We start from the raw sequence: 21,845 nt of genomic DNA, 5'->3' as shown, positions 1-21,845 counted from the left end.
CACCACTGAATCAAAACTTTCCTCTATTTGTGAAATAAGCATGTGACCCGTTTCAACTCCACCCCTCAAAGAATCGAAATCGAGAACCGGAATTGAAAGGAAGAATCGCAATTGGCATCAGAATTGTTAAAATCCAAACAATGCCAATTCATCGGTAGTTCCAATCAGACTTTTAAGCACCTTTAAAGTGACAATGTGTTCTTGCAGGGCTCTAACTTTCACCATGGACACTTTAACCGACATCTCATCTCTGTCAGCTGTTAACAAGTCTAACAACCTGGCCTCTCTCCAAAAACTGTAAAAAAAAAATTTAAAAAATATATATATATATATATATATATATATATATATATATATATATATTTTATTTTATTTTTTTATTTTTTTTAAGATACAAATTAAATGTGGTTTGTTACTTTAGCAGTTTTCCACACAACCATTCATCTTCCTAAAAGCCTCGGGGGAGCTTTGTGGTCAGAGCTCTATTAGCTACTAATACATCCCCAGTCTGTGCTACAACCACAGATATAGGAGATTACAGAGATCAGTTAGCAACAAGTGATGACACTCGGCCCAGACAAAGAGCTACATCTATCTGCATAATGGGACGATGTACTCAGAGAGGACAGACGTCTCTATAAATGTCACAGTACAGGATTTACAGTGAATTTGGCAGCAGACATGTGTTGCTCCCCTCCTGAACTTCCTGCTGTCAGCACAGTTCTTGGAAGCTGAACTGGAATGCAGCGGGAAAAAAAAAAAATAGAAAAAAAAGAGACAATGAATGGGAATGCTGCCAACCGAGTCCTGCGCAACCTTGAGTTGCTGCGTGGTCAGCGGTGAAGTCATTCTGGAAATCCCATAAACAACACAGGAAGAAACAACAATCCTGCTTTCACTCTCACTTCTTTTAATGGATAAATCAGCCGTGTGAACCAAAACCGCTGCTGGTGTGATGCAACAGGCTGTAACTAGACTAAATGTCATATTCAAATTATTGTTTTTTTTTTTGTTTTTTTTTAACATACCACAGGATCTTTCTGCTCTTCCTGAGCAAGAACCTGGATGCTGCTTGAGGGCAGTATAAAACGGTTTAACATTTACAAATACTGAAACAATTAGTTTGATATTTCATTACTCATAAAACAAATGTTAATTGTAATTTATCGAGAAAAAAAATCGGCGATTCTTGCTGGTTAAAGCTTCTCAGATTTGAGGATTTGGTTGCTTATTTTTGTCTCATGTCTTTGGTCTTTGATGGTGGGGTAAAACAAAGAGAAACATCACATTTCCTGATGGCGCTAGATCACTAAAGTTATCACAATTCGTCCAGCGTGCATTGGCTCAGGAGGAAGAGCGGTTGTGTCGAGGTCTGGATGTCTTTGAGCAAGAAGACACCGAGGGCCCTATCAGGCACCCGGCGCAGCGCAAAGCCCGAGGCAAGTGTCTTTGCTAGTTTAAGACCGACACAGTTGTCAATTTCCCGTCCAGTGCCCGCATCGTTTAAATAGCAAATGCACCTGCGGCCATCTGTGCGCCCATGGGCATGCTGGTCTTACAGGGTGTTCAGGTGAATTCTTGGCGTATTGCTATCTTGAGGCAGCGGGAAGTGATCACGCCATTGACCAACAAAAACCTGGTCTAAAGTCAATAACGCAGCATTTCATTGTTATTTTAACAGCGCATTAGTAAAATGCGCCTTGGCTCGTGCACAGCGCGTGCACACTCTGCTTGTTACACACACACACAGGGAAGCGCAGCAACACACAAACGCAAAACGCAAAAGATTACAAATAAAAATATTATGGTGCAAATCCGCCATCATAATAGCAATGCGCCAAGGTACAAACGCGCCTGGCTTTTAAAGGGAATGGGAGATGGCATTCTGATTGGTTTATTGCATGTTACGCCCAAAACACACCTATGAACTAATGAAGACACTAAATACAACCCTTTTGAACCATGCGCCCGTCGCACGGACCCTTTTTTCCGCTGTCAAACTAGCAAAAGTGGATTTGGACACGCCCTAAACGCACCTGTGCCATGCGCTTCGCGCTGTGCGCTTAGATCGTTAAAATAGGGCCCTGAATCCCGAAGCTAACTCCTGATGAGTAGGTTGTCACCTTGCATGGCAGCCTCTGCCATCAGTGTATGAATGTGTTCGTGTGAAAATTGGTGAATGTCGGCGTGTGTTGTAAAGCGCTTTTTGAGTGGTCTGTGGACTAGAAAAAGCACGATATGAATGCAGTCCATTTACCATCCTCTGGGGACCATGTCATGGTGAAGTTGTCGAGACATTTGACTAAAAACCAAAAATGTCAACCTCATAGTGGTGCTAGATGAAAAGTCAGGGGATCAGGAGGAAGTCAGTAGGATTCATCCGCCGGAGAACATGAATGTTGTGCATCCAACAGTTACTGGGATATAGCAACTTTGCTTATGCTAATGATGCCAATAAAAAAAAAAAAAAACTAATTCAACTAACCTATACTCCTTGTGAAGGTCTTTTACAAGTTGCAGATCATTTCTTGTTTTCGGTTTGAACTTTGAAGCGATCCGGCCTGAGAGGACCTCAGGTTTGAAAGTCTTATCACTGCAGGAACACAGCAGGGAGAAAGTCTTTGACATCGGCTGGATAGTCGCCATGCATAATGCAATGCCAACTCCATCCATCCCCCATCAGCTATGGTGAAGGGGGAGGGGGGGGGGGGGGCAATTAGGCCACTATAGCCCATGGGGAAATAGCACTTCAGACAGAGAGCCAACAAAGACGGTCATGTAGAGGAAATGGGACATAGATTAACCCTTCCACCCCGACAATAGTAGCGTTTACACCACTCCTCCGCTAAGAACTGAATGAGTGTGGTCTGCGAGAGCTTCCTGTGCACCATCACAAGGGAAACAGACTCAAATAGACAGTCTCCACTCGTGTGTTTATTATTACATAGGATGCGAGAGGATGTGTTCAACGTCACAACAGCATTGTGAGAGCTGGGTGGGGAGAGGGACGCTGCTGATCGGTGGGGATAAACGGGAGAAAAGGCTGGAGAAAGGTCAGGATATGAGAGGTCTTGGCTGGCGGCGCAGGTTTATATTAACTCAGGGTGGTCCGAGATGACGGCAACGCACAAAAATGTCAATGAAGATATTCGGGACGTAAGAGAGAGAGAGAGAACACACACACACACACACACACACAGAGGATCCAGAAGAGGCCTGGGCTGTGAGAACCGGCCTGGACAATGTTCCATTGAAGAGAGGAAGACAATAAAGCCTACAGACGTGAAGCTCCTCGCGGCCTTTTTCTGGGCAGCATACCAGGCTGCCAGGGTTAAAACCGGCGAATAGAATAGAGCGCCGCTCACAGTAAGCCAATCCTACAGTGTAACACCCTGACATTTTGGTGAAATAGCTGAATTCCCTCTGTGAAAATCCCTACACAGGCGTGATGCGGTGGGGCTGAGCTGGGAGTCTTCCCGGCATTTTTGTGGGCTAAACATGCAGCTTGGCTTGCACTAGAAAGGCATACCAGACGTGTGAAGCATTCGGCTCTTTCCTGTCTGAAAGCTTGAGAGACGGTTGCTTGCAGAAACTGCTCACAAGAACAGCTTCCACATGAATAATGCCGATATCCCTTTCACTCTGAACAGGCTCGAAACATGAAGACTTCAAGCGCTGTTTTACATTTGATCCAAAAATGTAACTTGGGAGACGCAGCCCAAACAGCCGATGTCATGGTTTAGGTTAGCATGTGGAGCTGGTGCTTGTTCGTCCATCACGTGAACGTTGGCGTGTCAGTTCAGCTGACTGAGAGATAACGGGAGAGGTGTCACTTCCTTCTGGGTTTCCCCCAGGTGTTTCCTGTGGTCTGAAGTCAGCAACACGCCCCCGACGTCACTCTCTGGCTCTCTTCCATTGACCTGCGACCCCTTCCCATCAGGTCATGGACTTGAATGTTCATGTGACTCCTGTGTCAACAAGCAGAGAGCTAACCGGACCTCGACACTATCAGCGAGGAAGCACAACAAGGTGACAAAGCCAGGGAGGATATTGGGAAAACAGGGACACCAAAGCTAGAAGTTTTTGTTGCCCAACCTGGGATTGGGACCTTTAAATGCGGATAGAAGGTAAGAAAACACAGCAATTCTGTGACACTTGATGTGCAAAACACAATGGCAGAGAGCGCAGAGAAGTGAAGCATGGGATGGCTGCCTGCCGTCAGTTAACAACGCTGAAACATGGCACTGAAAAATGACTCTCTGGAGAACTACAGCTACAGCAGTTCTGCCAGACTCAAGAGTGAGAAGAGAAAAGAGCAGATTTATACAGTTTTGTGAAGAAAAAATGAAGTCAAGTCACGGCTCATTGGTCCACTCGCCCAAAACCACACTCCCCGGGGAGAATCGCAACAAAAAGCATCAACAACTGTGAGAAAACAATGAGAAATCATCTGATGTGTTTAGAAAATGCAGACAAGGACCAAAGAATATGATCCACATTGAAGCTGCAACGAACCGGTATTTTCATTATCAATTAATCTGTTGATTTCTTTTTAATTAATCGATTAGAAGGTTTTGTCTTTAAAATTGGGTAAGTAATGAATAATGATGAAATTGTGCCAGCTGGCATTTTTGTTTGAGAATAGACCTTTTTCACAGCAGACATGTTGACATGTCATAGTAGGAAAAGCATAGGTGTATTAAAAACCATTAGTGATGGCTGCATTCCACTTAGGAGAGGCCCTGGTGTTGTTCATGCTGACTCACTGAAATAGCTTACTGGGACACTTGATGGAATTGAGCCATCTTTAAGGTTATCAATTTCAGCTGTGCTTTTCCTACTATGACAAGTCAAAATGTCTGCTGTGAAAAAGGTCCAGTGACTCAAACATTTATTCAATTATCAAATTAGTTGACGACTAATTTTCTGTAGATTGACTAACTGATTAATCGACTAATCATTTCAGCTCTATTTCAAATTTTTGTTAAATATATATAGCAATAAACTAGAGAAAAGTAGAGCTCACAAGTTTGAGTCCCACAATCCAAGAGTCTGCAGACATTGAAAGCATCACTCTAAAAAGGTGCCAATCTGAAGTCTAGGGCTGGGCAATATATCCATTTTATATCCTATTCTTTGACTATTTGATGCGGCTCTAACCAAAAGTACTCAATTTGCATTCATACAAAACAGAAAACCTGAAAATCCTCACATTTCCTCCACTAATTTAGCCTGGTTGACACCAGGCCCTTCTCAGTTGTAACGCCGCTCAAATGCCTCTGGGCGCAATTGGATAGTCCTTCAACCAATCAGACCAACGATCCGGGTGACGTAGCAGCGACAGCGGCATCAACGGGTTGCTGCGCTTCGGTGGCCGCCATGTTGAATGTAAACAAGAAGCTGCTCGCCGTCGCTGCGCTATCGTCATCGTGTAAAGCCCGCCTCAACGGTAGTGACTGGTGCCTCGATTTGGAAAAATTGGAAATGGGCTTGAATATACTCTTGGCCAGACTGACTTGCAGAGCAAATCTCAAATTTGCCGGAAGTTCGTCAAGGTTTTCCCAGGCTACCAGGCTTAATTAAAAACCTGTAAACATTTTTTTTTAAATTGTTAGAATAAAGAAATATCTAAGTAAATCATCTTCTCGTGCGCAGCAGTGAGCTGTCATTTGGTTTTTATTAATGCTGGAAGTTGTTTAAGGGTGCTAGAGGGGATTCATGTTGTGACTCAGGTCTGGGTGTGATAACAGGGAGAGTCAGCGAACCTCCTCGCACACATCGTCTCCCCTGGGTTTTGCCCTTTATTCTGAACCTGCTTTTAATATTGGAGCGGACTGACGCATTTCCTGGCCTGTCCCTAGACCCGGGTTCTGGCCCAGCCACGAGCAGAAGTCTGCCCCCGCACACAGAGGAAGGCAGGGAGGACGGAAGAAGGGGAAGAAAAGGGGAGAGTATGAGGCTGCGAGTGAGAGGGATGGAACAAATCAAAAACAGATGCTTTGTACACGTGTGATTCAGCATTTCAAAACGGAGCAGAGACGGAGCCGTTGGTGCTTGTGGAGCCCAATGATTTCTCCCTTTATCTCCTCTTCACTTCCAGTATTTGTGTTGGACGCACAGTCGTTTTTATATTCCCCAAGTGATGACAAACACACAGATGTATGGTTGAAACTGCCACTTTTATCCCATTTCCCGACCCATGGGGTGATAAACGTGTATAGCATGGGCCAATGTTGATACACCTGGAAACTACCCAGCCACTTTCCCCTCTCGAGACCCAGGCTTTCCAAGCAAGCAGCCTGGTCATCAGGGGAGACGTTTCACAGACGTGACACCAAACAGTTAAATCTGTTAGTCATAACTTCTTCTTTTTTTTTTTTCTTTCTATTTCTCCTGTGAAACACAGAATCAACTATGTGTTAGGCCTATCTTATTTATCAAGAGTGTAGTGGTAAGACCGAGTACAGGTCATTGGTGTCTGTGTGAGTCTGCTGACGAATGACGCACAGCCGCGACCAAAGAGCCGAGCCCAGCCGCCGTCTCACTTAGAGGACACTTCACCTCACATGCTGCCTTTGTCTGGAGGGCCAATCTCCGACAGCACTGAAAAACACAGCTGAGAGATGGGCCACGAGTTACAGACGCCAGGAGCTGAGGAATTGTATATTAAATTGTATATTTTCCAATTAGTGTTCTATCTCGAATGTAAAACGTGGTCGGTGAAATACAGTCCAGGCTGAACACGCTGCACCCCTAATGAGAAAACCTTATACAGATTAATCGGATTTTTAAAGCTTTGAACGTCTGTTATGTTTGTTTCTAGGTCATGCGCTCGTGAGCGAGGACACGTTAAACAATCCTGGCTCTCAGAGAAGTTGAAGTTAAACAGTTTTTGGAAATATGCTTATTCGCTTTCTGGCGGAGAGTTACATGAGAACACTGATACCACTCTCATGTCTGCCTCATGTCTGCCTGTTAAATGTGTTTGTGCGGTTTGTGTTGATTTCACCAAAACAGCCAAATGTATAGGCGTAAGCTGTCAACTTTTTGTGTTCTGCTCAGCCTCTGACTGACATAAAAACTCACCAGAAACCGCAGCTGTTTATCTGTACGTATTACGAAGCAGATGCATAAAGACCTTTGCATCTAAATCGAGTCTTTCCATTGACTTTGTATGCAATCGCACAGCTTCTAAAATTTGCTTCAAGGTCTAGTACACAGTACAGCTTACAGCCATCTGCCGGTTAGCTTAGCATAAATACTGAAAACAGCTAGCCTGGCTCTGTCCAATGGCTACACAAACCCACCAACAATCACATCAAAAAGCTCACTAAACTGCTCATTATAACTTGTTCATTTCATTTGTACAAAAACTCAAGTGTTAATATGACGGTTATCTGTTATGTGCCGGACTATTTCTCGGCTCTGAGACTCCAGGAAGTTATTGTGTCCGGCCAAAAATAGTCCAACAAACAAGCTGCGTGGAAGAGCGATTCGTTTGTTTTTTTATACGACTTAAATAAACCAGATACAACATGTTAATTATTAAGCTTTAGAGGTGCCGGTTGGTGTTTTTGTCACCTTTGGGCGGTTTCCCCCCCTGTTTTCAGTCTTTATGCTAAGCTAAGCTAACCAGCTGTGGACTGTGGCTTCATATTTATCGTACAGACATGAGTGTGGTATCAATCTTCTCATCTTACTCTCTGCAGGAAAGCATATTTCCCAAAAATGTTGAACGTATGACAAAATAGAAGAAGACAGTCATGCTAGCGGCTCTGTGAATCTGTACTTCGGAGTGGGTCAATCTTGTTATCCAACTCTCCACCGGAGAGCAAATTAGCGTATTTCATAATATTCGTGATGGGAAAGCAACAACACGTTTATTAGAGTAAAGAGGAAGAGAACAACTGCACTGCTGTCCTGCCATATTAGGCGAGCCCTTCACGCAGTACATCTGACGGCTCCACTTTACAGTATGGATAATCCACCAGGAACATTAGTGGGAGTATTTATATTAACTCAGAATCATAGCCCATCCCACATCACGGCAGCCCAGCTTGCAGTCACATTGCAGCTGAGGCTTAACTCCCTCCGTTCAGGGTCAGAAAGGGTAAAAGGTGCACAAATGATACTAATCGAAATGTGAGGATTCCTGTAACCTGTTGTTAGCTATGCTCTGATACACACATTTCTCTCATGTTTCTAGATGTTTCTGCCTTTGACAAAACACATGATCAGGCCTGACTCTGGGGCAAACTGGAGCCCTTCTCTTATATGTGTGGAAAGTGGAATTTTCTCCTCCAAACAGTATGAGACATCTGATATCTACCACCATACAGAATTGAGATCAGATGTTCGGTCTCCATTACCATAATCCAATCTGCTCGGGAAAACAAATGCCGAGTTGTGAGCGATTTTGTTCACCCGCACTGTGAAGTAAGACCAAAAGGCTTGGATTATCAGCGTTAAAAATCTGCTCAGTGTGTTCCAGTGTGTGTGTGTGTGTGTGTGATACTGCACTCACTGGCCCAGCTCTTGTTTTCTAACTCCCCTGCCTCGCATTAGTCATTGCTGGTCTCATTCACCATGGTTTGTGTGATAGGAATACTAATGCATATTGACTACAACTCATCCGTCATTTAGGGCTCAGGATGTTGCCATAGTGCTGATTCAATGTCTGGGCCACAGCATGCGCAACACCGGATGGCTGATTAGAAAGAGAAGATGAGAGGAATTGAGCTATTGGCTATTAGATTTCATCACACTTAATAAACTGTTCACACTCTTGCCGGTTGCGCGCTGACTGATGGAGGTCTTTGTCACCGCTCAGGATGTCCGACAGAAGCAGATTAGCAGCGTTCAGCATGCAGCACCCTGCTTTCCGTAGCTCTTTGTGTGAGCAGTGTGTGAAACGTCTTGCTATTCATCTAAATGAAATGAGAGGGACAGCCAGGGCTCATGTGGCGATCCTTTCGGTACAAAAGACTCAGGGATGACATCATCTCTGCATCTCAAAGCATTTCACCAGGGATTAATCTGCATTTACACAAATCATCAATTCACTTCCTGGATATAGAAGCTATAAATAGACAGCATAATACCTTACTGTATCAAATAATTAAAATGTTCCCTGACCTCATGGGTTTTGCCATGTCTACAACTATCCCTATCTCTCTTTTTATCCTACACACAACTATTTCTGTCACATTTCATGTGAACAAACGAGTGCAACACTATGAATTTCTTCTAGAAGAAACTGTCTGAAAATGTGCACCTTTATCCCCATATTTTAATGATATTGCGTCTCCCTCCTCTCTATGACGGCTGGCTTTTTTGTGTGGAGGTTTTGTGGTGAGACAACTCGTCTTATGAACTAGCCACGAGCCTGAATAAACACCTGGACCAATGAGCCAACTCTGGAGGCGCTGACAGCAAGCATGAGAAAATCAATGTAATAATATTAAACTTGCATGGTGATCTTGATGGATTTTAGGGTCCAAATTTACTGCTCAAATCCTACAAGAACTGCTTCGTTTGTACAAAAGAAACGTGTTAGACTGCGCACAGACAACGCCCAAACCCAGTGGCACGCTTTGTCATTAGAATCCACTTCTGCCAGGCCTGCTATCTTATTACACGCCAAGCAAGAGAAACATGCCTCCCTGCACTGCAAATGCAAAAGCTGTCTTTATCTCCTGAGGTCTAACCTATCTGTGACAACGCTGTGATGAGGAAATCGTATTGCCCTGTGTATCATTAGATCTGTTTGCAGTCCTTCGCATCAGGATGACACCAAAGGACGTTAATCCTCCAGGTGTGACACCTAACCATACGGAGAGATGGAGCAGGGGAATGTGGGCCAATCCCTGATTAAAGAAGCACGGCCATCACACTACACACTGCTGCTTTAATCCCAGCCACTTTCATTACCTGGAGTTGTTAGCTCCAGGCAGGCCCCACAGGGATGTGCGCCAGGCTTTATAATAGCAAATTTAACATAGCGGCAAAACGGTGGAATTGCAACATCACTTGATGCCCTCTGGCCCAAAAACTTTTCATTGCTGAAAGAGACGTCTGTAAATCAGTGGATACATTTTTTTGAGCGTCACAACCCCCGCAAAATGACCCGTTTCACTTTTAGAATTGGATCCATTCCGTCCGATAACATTTGAAAATTCTAGAAGAGCCGCACTAAACCGGACGCAGCCGGCTCGGCCGGCAGAGGTCTGTAGTGCGCCTGCTCTATAGGCCGCACAGTGAGGAAGCAGCTCAGAGTCCAGGTATTTTTTGGCTCCATGAAGGCTTCATTTGCCCCTGAGCAACTCTCATAGGAATGGGGGGGGCTCCGCCTCATCCACGGCTCCAGGGCATCAAGCTCACTGACGCTCTTAACAAGATGGTGGAAATGCCACGGGCCAGCGCCACTGAGCTTTTCTCACTCATTAAATCAAGTGCGCAGATGAAAAATTAAAACAGCAGAATAAACTCGCAAGGGTGGGGGGAGATGGTAGCAGAGTTCAATGCGTCTAATGCGGAAATCGCAAGCAGAGGTCATAAAGTTAAAGCCAAACCGGACACAGGATTTATGACTAAGTACCTTAAATATGCAACAGAACACTTGTCTATGAATGATTAAGATATCAGCTGCATGAGGAGATGGACGATGTGACGGAGAGCAGCTGGATACCCCCCCACCCAACCCCACCCTTAACTGGCCAAAGTCACAGTGTTGTTGGGAGAGGAGCACTCTTGGCTGAACAGAAGGGCCACTGACACAGATTCAAGATGGAAGGAGGTCAGTCTGAAATAGAGCAGAAGCAACAAGGCTTCGGCTCGCAGTCAGTAGAAAACCCCTTGCAGCTCCATGCAGCTGGAAATGCAGATCTTCCAGAAACATCCTCCAACCTCCCAAAAGTCACACTGATGAACCGAGATGAACCAGATGCTTGGAATTCAACACGACTCCGAGCATTGAAGGGTTCAGTTCAGATGTTCTTGGTACCGTTATGAATTTAACACACATGGTAGATGTGTGTAATTCTTCATACCCGAGCCGGAAAAGACTCCAATATGAAATCAGGGATCCTCCTTCGTAATAAGTTCCTTTCAGTAAACGTGTATTTCAATATTGATTCATGAAGCTATAATGTTATTTCGCTATGAATTCCTTTCCCACGGAGAAGGAAACATGAAAATATGAAAAAGAATCCAAAGGCAGAATGATTCGGATACTTTCCAGTTCACTCACCAGTGCACAGTACGCAAAGGGGAGCTCAGATGCAACTCAAAAGCAGTTGGATGACAATAACACAACTAAACGAGCTGAGCGATGTCAGTGTGACTTTCGGTGGAATCATATTTATGATAATATGAAGGTATAGTGTTCTTGTTTTACATAAATCTGTTCTTTACATAACTGATTCCAAGGTCATTTTTCAGAGCTTTTAGACCTTGGTCCATGAACAGAACATTAGTCTGCATCTCTACTTCTGACAATCAATTAATCATTTAAGGGTTTAGTTTTTTTACTATTTCCTCACATTTTATAGGCCAAACGGTTAATCGAGAAAGTAACCAGCGGTTCAATCGATAGTAAAAAAAATCTTTAGTTGCAACTATAGTGTTATAATCTATTGACGTTCGGCGGAATCATCAATAACGTGGTATTGCTTTTAGGGTTGCGTCTAACGACACATTTCAAAATCGATTAATCTGCAGATTATTTTCTCGACTACTCGATTAACCGTTTTGTCTATATAATGTAAATGATTTTTTTTTTTTTTTTTTTTTTTTTTTTAAAAACAGCAAAATTTCAAAGATCAACAGTCCAAAATGTTTATCGGTGTTTTAAGCCCCCAACGTCTTCTTCCAGGCAGCGTTGCCTGGAAGGAGATGTTGGGGGATTAAAACGGTCAACAGTCAACGGTCGCAGCGCTGCACTGAAGTCGATTAGGGTTAAGGTTAGGGTTAGGGTTAAGGTTAGGGTTAGGTGCCTTGAAGTCAACGGTCGCAGCACTGCCTGGAAGGAGACGTTGAGGGCTAAAAAACACCATAGAGCGTCCAAAACCCATAGATATTCGGTTAACAATGATATTAAAAGCAGAAAATATTCCCAATTTTAGAAGCTGGAACCAGATCACGTTTGGCATCTTTTGCTTGGAATATCACTGACATTTTTTTTTAATCAATTATCTGGTTGTTTCAGTTATACAAACTCTAATTAGCCTAAAAACAATCTTTGGTTTTATACTTGTGAAGCTTTTTTTTCAGATGTAATACATAAAAGTGGATTCCAGTTCCATGCACTTTATGTCAATATCACCATATACATGATGTTGCATGCATTTACTATATTCTACTGTATCAATATCAGAAAAACTTTTGTTGTCTCAGTACCTGTACTTTGTGTGATAAAGTAAAACAATAAAGTTGAATCTAATATAATCTAAAACACATTTTGATAATGTGGTAGTATTTTCAGCCATATTACCAAACTTTAACGTTTTACTCTGCATGTGTTTTTGCTGTACACACAGTATTTAATGACTGCAGAACTTAACTTCATTTCTTCTTTTTTTTTTACTTAAATCCCCACTAAACATGCATAGTTAGTTCATCTCTTACAAAAGCGAGACAGATGCTCTGCATTCCTTCATACCAGGCATCTCCGGGAATTTAACATACACCCCCCCCCCTCACCCTGTCATATGACTTTGTGTCACAAATCCATCCATCCAGTCATTCTCTCACGGACGCTGGAGACGCTGGAGACGCTGGAGCAGTGAGCGCCACAGGTCACTGGCCTTGGATTCCAGTCTGTCGGGGCTCTCTGCTCTGTGACTCGATGACAAACACCATCACCGCGAAGACGGCCTCGCCTCAGTCCTCAACCAATCCCCCCACCCCCCACCCCACTCAGCTGTTCACATGGAAAGGGAGGAAGGATCATCTGGGCTGTCTGCCCCGGGCCATTCATACACAGAGAAAAGAGTCTCTCAGCGGAACCAAGAAGATCTCTGGACAATAGTTATATTCTGTTCTGACACATGGACGGACCAGCAAGGAAGACGCTTAACCCTTGTGTTGTCTTCGGGGCAAATTTGACCCGTTTTAAAAAAATGTCTATATCAGAAATATGGGTTTCTTTTTAACTACCTAATTTTAATTACCCAAAAATTACATGGATGATTCCATACATCGTGCTTCGCAAGTACAACAAAAGATAGGACCTCTACTTCCATTGAATTTTGGGTGTTTTAAAAAACAATTTGCATTTGAAAAAAAAACAATGTTTAAAAACCAGACTGAACATTGACATAAACCCTTCTGTAATTATCCTTCCTTTAATAGGAGTCTAAATAATTCCTAATTTCGGTATTAGGTATAATTTCCTATAAATGAGGTTTATTGACCATGAATTCCAAAAAATGTGTGTAACCCTGGTAATAAGTTGGTGTTAGTGGTGTGAACCAAAAACATTGAAAAAAAGAGACGAAAGTGTCGATAAAAGAGGAAAAGAGCAAAAAGGGCGTTAACGAAATGTCCTCTCAAGTTCCGCAGAAATACTCGAGGTTCATTTATGGTGCTTCAGCGGACGTCATCACAAAACATTCTAGGGATGTGCAATTCATTGAATTTTGATTTCTGCTCCTAACAATCACAAAAACAATGCAATCGAGATTATTTTGCACATTACGTTTTGCAAGTAAACTCTTATTTTGTCTCGCATTCCGAAGGGGAATTCACAAAGTTCAACTGGGCTGGGGTGGGGGGGGGGGGCACCTGGGTAGCTCACCTTGGACAGCGCGCTCCCACATATAGGGGTGTGATCCTCGACGCAGCGGCCGCGGGTTCGACTCCGACCTGTGGCCCTTTGCTGCATGTCGTTCCCTCTCTCTCTCCCCTTTCATGTCTTCAGCTGTCCTATACAAATAAAGGCTTAAAATGCCCAAAAAGTAATCTTTTTTTAAAGTTCAACCGGGAAAAGTAGCACGTGAACTTTTCACAGTTCAAAGTGTTTTCACTGTTGATTTGTTGAACTGCTTCACAGTTTTTAACTTCAATAAATGCAACATCTTTCCAAAAGTCAGTGAGTAATCGTGTAAATAATCGTAATTTCGGGCGCCAACTTTTTTCCATAATCAAGCAGCCCTAATATGAACTACGACAGGAGATACTGGTTGCTGTGCCTCATATTTATCCTCCAGCAGTACACTGGTGCGACCTCAAATTAACATGTCGGTGGAGAGAAAACAGCTCAAACGTCGCGTGCTGCCACTGTTGTGCCGGAGCAAACACAAGCACCGCAAGTTCCTGCGGCCGTGTAACAATCACAGACCACTTTCTTAAAAACAGATGTGGAGCATCACTGGTTGCAATCTCACATCTGTGCGAGTCCGAGTATCCATAGAGACTAAACACAGAATACATACAGTTTGTTCAAGAGATCTTCGGGCCCATTATTCATCGTGTTGTTGTTGCTGGGAAGTGCTTGAACTGCACATTTGAAGGAGAGGATAACCTCATTACTAGCTTTCTGTTCTCCGTTTTGGTCAGAATACTTGGTGATCAATTGCTGAATAATTCAAGCTTGAGCACAAAAAAGTAGAGAAGGCCGGGACACGTGAGAGATAATTGTAAAATCAGTGATTTCCTGTATGATTTTACACGTGTGAGAAGCAGTGTGTCATGCCAATCCTCACAGTGAAAACGCCTCGATTTCCCTGTACTCTGGGCCTGCTGCTTCCTTACAGTCATCCACCTCCAGGGTTGTTACGTAACACAACATAGCGCTGCTTTTAGCTCCACAAAGGAAACTATTTGAATGCTCTCTGAAAAACACAGTTACAGGCTTCAGTGGCTACAAGAACACGCGTTTACTTTCTCACTTACAGCGTCTCTTCTAGTCATTTAAACATCCTGGGCCACAGATTAAAAGACTCTGGAGGAAAAGTGCACAATACACTGAACATGGAGCATAAAGGAGCATCACTCAAGCCAGCAGCGGTGGAAGCAGTATTCAAACCCTTTACTTAAGAAATTAACTAATACCACACTGTAAAAAAAAAAATACTCTGCTACAAGTAAAGGCCCTGCATTGGAAATGATACATGAGTAAAAGTATGCAAGTATCATCAGGAAAATGTACTTAAAGCACTAAAAGTAAAAAACAAATGCAGAAAAACCCTCCCATTTTAGAAACTGGAAACGATCCAAACTGTTCTGTCAATCAGCTAAGCGTTTAATGGTCTAATCATTTCAGCTGGACTTGTAGGCTGTTATATTGTTGGGCAGTTTATTTTATGATAAAGCGTCGTATTTTATAATATATAATATTGTGTGCAAATTATAATCTTAATTTGTAAAGTAACTACAAGCTAAAGCTTTCTGATGAATGTAGTGGATTAAAAAGTACAATATTTCTCTCTGAAATGTAGCGGAGTAGAAGCAGAAAGGGGAATGCAAAGAAAAGACTCAAGTAAAGTACAAGTACCTCACATTTGTACTCAAGTACAGTACTTAAGTAACTTACTTACCACAGTTATAACAAACGCCACTGCAAGCCAGTGAGAATGATCTGTACAGTACATATGAGGAGGAGGAGGCATATTTTTTTTTTTTCCACATGCACAGCTCCAGTCAGATAAGAGATAGACTTTATCGACCCGTTCGCGGAGAGAAAAAAGAAACAGTGAGGCGTCTCGAGCCGTAAATAATGAGGTAGGTGACTCTTTAACATGCAGTTTGGAGCCTCGCTGCTTAGCATATGAAACAAGAAAGGAGAAGGCTAGTGCAAATACCCTTCACTCAGCGCTTCCTGAGAGGTTTCTTTCTCCGGGCCCAGATGGCCGTCATCAAGGTGCTGCTGCCAAGTCTGGAAGTCTTTGATTTATTTGGGAGCAGAGATTTGATCTCCAGGAGCGCGCGCACACGCACACGCACACGCACACACACACACACAAGTGCAGTGTTGGGAAGTAGATTTACTCAAATACTGTATCATTTTTGGGTACTTACTCTTAGGGCTGGGCAATATTTCAATATTATATCGATATCGTGATATGAGACTAGATATCGTCTTAGATTTTTGAAAAATTGTATTATCGGTACATGGTAAGTTTAGTCTTTTCCTGGTTTTAAAGGCTGCATTACAGTAAAGTGATGTCATTTTCTGAATTTACCAGACTGTTGTAACTGTTCCATTATTTGCCTTTAACCACTTAGTCATTATATCCACATTATGATGGTTATTTATCTAAAATCTAAATGTGGAAGATATTTTGTGAAAGCACCAATTGTCAACCTTACGATATCGTTGCAATATCGACATTGAGGTGTTTGGTCAAAAATGTCATGATATTTGATTTTCTCTATATCGCCCAGCCCTACTTACTCTATTTCAATGCTATTTTATACTTCTACTCCACCACATTGCAGAAGCAAACATTGTACTTTTGACTTCACTACATTTACTTGACAGTAGTCGCTTTTCAGATTAATATTTTACACACGAGACATGATAGGGATTAAACCAGGCTTGTGATCTCATCCAATAAAGCAGTGTCTAGTTGGGGCTCCTTGTCACATCTCAGATGTCTGTGAGTTCAGACCGATCTCATGAAGTGGCGTATGTATGACACGCCAATTTGTATGCCATTTTGGCGTGTTATCAAGACGCATAATCGCTTTTTGGCGTGTTTATCAACGTCGTTTGGCCTTCATTGACTTATGTTACCTTGCGATTGCGGGTCAATTGACGTTGTAGCAAGTAGTATGAAAGGGCAAAAATCCACATAGGGAGGTTGGTCGGGGTGGTGGATGTGTCAAACACAGGACTTTCACCCAGGAGACCGGGGGATCGTGTCCCGCGTGTCACGTTTCCTAAACCCAACTGTCGCTTTCTTCTTTTCCTAAACCCAACCCCGTTATTGTTTTCCTAAACCCAACCCTCCGAAAAGCGATTATGTCTGCGTCTTGATAACACGCCAAAATGGCATACGAATTGGCGTGTCATACATACGCCACTTCTTGAGATCAGTCTGTAACCCGTCCGCTGTATACGGCGTAGAGATACACGCGGATAGCTCAAAATGCGTACAGATAACACGAAAGTGGCGTGTATGTTTACTCAAAGCCATGATGTCACATTGGTGAGTTGGTGTAATGAGCAGTTCTACCTAAGAGTGGTTTCATCTGTAAACCTACCTAAAATGTATACAATATTTCACAAAAGCAGAAAAGTTAAGAGGAGAATCCAAAATAGGAATACACATATGTGTATTAGAACTTTCTTTTTTATTCTTTCCTTCCCCAATGATCATCTCATAGTCTATATCCTTGACGTTCCACTTTCGGGATTGCTCCGTTGCCGCCAGAAAATCTGCCGGATTTCACTCATATCCGTTGCCTTGGGCTTCCTTCGTGTTGGCGTTCTAAACTCCAGTGGATTTCTGAGGACTATGGTTAACTGCTCCTCAGATCTCTGCAGGGTAAATCCAGACAGCTAGCTAGACTATCTGTCCAATCTGAGTTTTCTGTTGCACGACTAAAACAACTTTTAAACGTGCACGTACCACCAAAACAAGTTCCTTCCCGAGGCTATTTTGCAGAGGCACCGTGGCTTTTCTCCAGTGCCTAGCATCGCCCATGACGATTGTGACTGGTTTAAAGAAATGCCAATAAACCAGAGCATGTTTTCCTCCCATCCCCGAATGCTGTGTGTACTAGCCAGACCCTCCTCCAGCGCGCTTTGGAGGAGGGTCTGGCAAAGCGAGACTAATCATCTCATGACCCCTCAGATTTATCTTGTGACCCTTGGGAGGGGCCCGACGTCTAGGTTTGGAAAGCGCTGGACTTAACTACCTAACTGTTTTTACTGTAAACATGGCAATTATTTCTGTTTCTCTACATGTATTTTATTTTTATTACATCTTTATGATTTTTTTGCACACTAACACTTAAAATGTATTTTGGATTTTGTACGTCTACATTCACGTATGTACTTTGGTTGTGGTTTTTATATCAGCAGCTATACAGGTTTCTACTGGTCTAAAGCTGCCAGGAACCCATAATACAAAAAAGATTACACAGACACCTATAAAAATATCCAAATCTTTAGCGATAATCAATCAAAAACTAACTATTTACACACACAGAAGCAGCAGATAATTGAGACATGTGGGCTACATTTAAAGTGATTTGATTTGATTATATACCAATTTGTTTTGGTGTCTTCTTCATTGAAAGTCAACAGTTTGTATGCCAATGTAAATGACTGAAAATATGAATAAATGTATGACCTACAGACATATTTTTTAGATACTATGACGCCAGCTCTTTCAACTGGTTTTCTTAGCTTGTGATATATAAATAAAGTGTGTTTGTGGTTTATGTTTAATACTATAAATGGAACATTCTGACTGTTTTCAGTACTTTTATTTAGGTGAAATGTTGAATGCAGGTCTTAAACTTGTAATGGAGTAGGTTTACATTGTTGTATTGGTACTTTAACTTAGTTTTTTTTTTAGAAATTTGCCCTGTGAGAGGCTCTTGCCTCATTGGGAGCAGAGGACCAGCTTTAAATGTGGGTGTAGGAAATTCCTGCCTTATTTATGTAACCTTTGGTGAACGGCGGTCAGGTCAGGGGCTTTGGTGCAGGCTGTGTGGGGAAACCTTCAGTTTCCTCTGATCCAATCATTAGTGAGTGACACTGTTTCAACTATAGGGCTGATATAGCCTACCTCTTTCATTTTAAAGCACAAAATCCCAAATAATCATTAGTTCCAGCTTCTAAATATTGGAGCGTTGCTGCTTTTCTCTGTCTCATGTGAAAGTAAACTGAATATTTGGTTGTTTTAGACTGTAAGTCAGACCAAAACAGGACATTTGAATACATCGCCTTGAGCTATATGAAATTGTGGGGTGAATGTTTCACTTTTTTATGACATTTATAGACCAGACAATCAACTGATTAATCGCAAATGAAAGAAAAAAAACATTAGTTGCAGCTCCAGGGCATCCTTTGGGCAGGAGCTCATTCATAAGGGAAACTGGTACAGTAAATATCCATTCTTCACCTTTATTTATTCTGGATTAGGACTATGGGTTGATGGGGATGGGGTGATCTCCTGGACACCATCTTAATTGTCAAATGGATGCTGATAAATGAAAATAAAAAAAAAAATTAAATAAAAAAGATGGCAGCAGCAGAGGGAAAGCAATGAAACAATCCGACCAACAGATAGCCTACGACTTTGATGTCCTACTCAGCCCATATGTGACAACTCATATGGCTGCGTTGCTCATCCTCATGCCTACTGTAACAAATGACTGACACGGAGGCTGTGAAATGACTCACAAATCGCACTGATGTTCCAAAACTGTAATTGTAATCCAGACACCATTTATCGGATCAAGGCACATTGAAATCCCACTGAGACTTAAGTCCAACATGCAACATCATCACAGAGAAAGACGCAAGGAAAAGGTGGCACTTGATATTCAGGGACAAATAATGTGAATAACCCCCCCAATAAATAGCCTAGCAGAAAACCAGTCTCGTGTGGAAAAGTGTGGCGTTCAACAGTTCAAACGGGCAAATTAGCATTGTGAGTGAGTTTCATGTTCTTACCTAAAGCGGGGTGAATCTTTAATACATTCTTCAAAGTCCACCGTCATCTTGGGCTGGAGAGAGTGACGTTTAAACGCGGTTAGAATACAGAGGTCATGTCCTGGCTGGGTGAAGAGTAACGGTAAAGGGTTAGAGAGATAGTTATGTTGAGTATCCGATACAGCGACCCGTTCCTTTCAGCCGTCTCGTGCTCCTTGCAGCAGCGGTTCAGTCACTCACTCCAGTCCCGCTCTGATGATCCGGAGCTGCCTCACTCAGTACTGGAGCCTGTGCTGCGTTCACGTACTCCTGCTAAACTCGGATTTCTACGAGACCAAGTCCGACGTACGACTTGCAGCCTGCTATAACATGATTTATTCAGCTTCTTTTAGTGGGAAAAAAAAGTACCATCTACTCCAGTGCTGTACTCAAGTTTAGTTTGAGGTAGTTGTATAGTATTTTACACTTTCATTTTTTTTTTTACACAACACTACATTTCAGAGGAACATGGTGGTGGAAGACGTACTCAGATATTGTAGGCCTACTTAGGTATAGCAATGTCAATGGAAATACTTTCAAGCACTCAAAGTTTTACTTACGTAAATGGACAAACGTATAAGTGTATATAAGTACCTAAAGAAAAATACTCACAATAATATGTTATATTATTGGATTATAATTATTTATACATTCATGTGTACATCACTTTAATGTTGCAGCTGGAAAGGATGGGGCTAATTTTGATTCCTTTATAAACTGCTGGGCAGCATTTTATCTTATTTTATTTGTTGATTATATTTTCTATTATTAATGTGAATAGTAACTAAAGCTAATAAATATAGTGGAGTAGAAGTAATAAGTAGTAAAAAATTGAACTACTTAAGTAAAGTACAAGTAGGCCAACTTCAAAATTGTACAGTACTCGAATAAATGTTACCACTATGAACAGCTGTAGTTACTAGTTTCTTTGCAGATTAAGATTTTAAAATCCTAAAATGAGAATATAAAATACAATGCATTGTCAACAGTAAATCAAACCTACAGTCTATAAAGGCAGTCAAATGAGCTCGACAGCAGCCAGCTACAACATTAAAAGGCTGCTTATAGGTTTATATATACAGTATGGAGGCTTATGCAGACAGCATTTTTTTTTTAATGCCACAAAGAAATACTCAAGTGACACGTAGAAATCCTACATTCCAAATTGTAGGCTACATATGTAAAAGTACTGTTAACAGCAAAATGTACTATATGTATCAGAAGTAAAAGTAGGTCTACACATTATGCAGAATAGACCCAGTCAGAGTGTTATAATATACCCTACAATATATTATTATTACAAGCAGCATTTTAATGTTGTAGCTGATTGAGGTTAGGCTAATTCAACTACTTCGACAAAATTGCCTCATATTGAATACATTCATGATATGTTTTGTATGTAAAATGTTAACCTTATGAGTAGGCTAATGTCCAATAACTGTAGTGGAGCAAAAAAGCACAATATTTCCCTGAAAAAATGTAGTGGTATAAAGTAGCATAAAATTAATGTTTTCAAGTACGTCAAGATTGTATTTAAGCACAGTACTTAAATAAGCGTAAATGTATTTGGATACATTCCACCAGTGGTCATAGCAAATTCCCACATTTAACAGCTGCACAGTGTTGTTTTGCACACAACTAGTAACAAACCTTAACGTGTCCGATAGCACCTGAATGCAACACGGGCGCAATCTCCGCATGAGTATGAGTAGAAGGCTGACGTCACGTTCCATCTCATTTGAATGAATACAACATGTGCAATAATCTCATATAGACCTTTTCAATGGAATTCCATTGCTAGGCAACAGCCTGGCCCCCTTGTCAGTTGATGACATTTACATACACTGTAACAGGAAATCAACTTGGGTCCATTTAGAATGTTTATGTTTACATCTGTGAAAAGGTACATAATATGAAAGAAATTTCCTCCTGAGATAGTCACTTTTTATTGTTTTCTATCAAAACAGCAAAAAGAAAACATTTAAGTTTCAGTCACTACAGGTAAACATATCTTAGTTTCACTCTCATTCTGTTATTCTTTGCATTTTAAGTGTGCCTACGTATTTTACATGTAGTGACCGAAACTTAAATGTTTAATTTTTTTTTTCGAAAGAAAATGAAGAATTATTTTGTCTCTTCATTTACTGTGATAATAACCGCCATCAGAACTGGAAAAGGATTTATTGACAAGTAACAA

The 21,845-nt window shown here is 41.8% G+C and overlaps 1 protein-coding gene across 4 annotated transcripts in view; it reads right to left on the bottom strand.

Moving 5' to 3' along the window:
* The window catches only part of acap3a (ArfGAP with coiled-coil, ankyrin repeat and PH domains 3a), a 94,553-nt gene extending 74,664 nt beyond the window's left edge, over positions 1-19,889 (bottom strand). For all 4 annotated transcript variants that reach the window (XM_031290646.2, XM_031290648.2, XM_031290647.2 and 1 more), the window contains exon 1: positions 19,631-19,889. In XM_031290646.2, the coding sequence (XP_031146506.1) occupies positions 19,631-19,677 (47 nt within the window). In that variant the 5' untranslated portion in view covers positions 19,678-19,889. The remainder of the gene's footprint in view (positions 1-19,630) is intronic.
* Between the last annotated feature and the right edge of the window lie 1,956 nt (positions 19,890-21,845).

Source organism: Sander lucioperca, chromosome 12, assembly GCF_008315115.2.
Source record: "Sander lucioperca isolate FBNREF2018 chromosome 12, SLUC_FBN_1.2, whole genome shotgun sequence".
Lineage (NCBI taxonomy): Eukaryota > Metazoa > Chordata > Actinopteri > Perciformes > Percidae > Sander > Sander lucioperca.
This window is presented reverse-complemented; position numbering and strand designations above follow the sequence as displayed.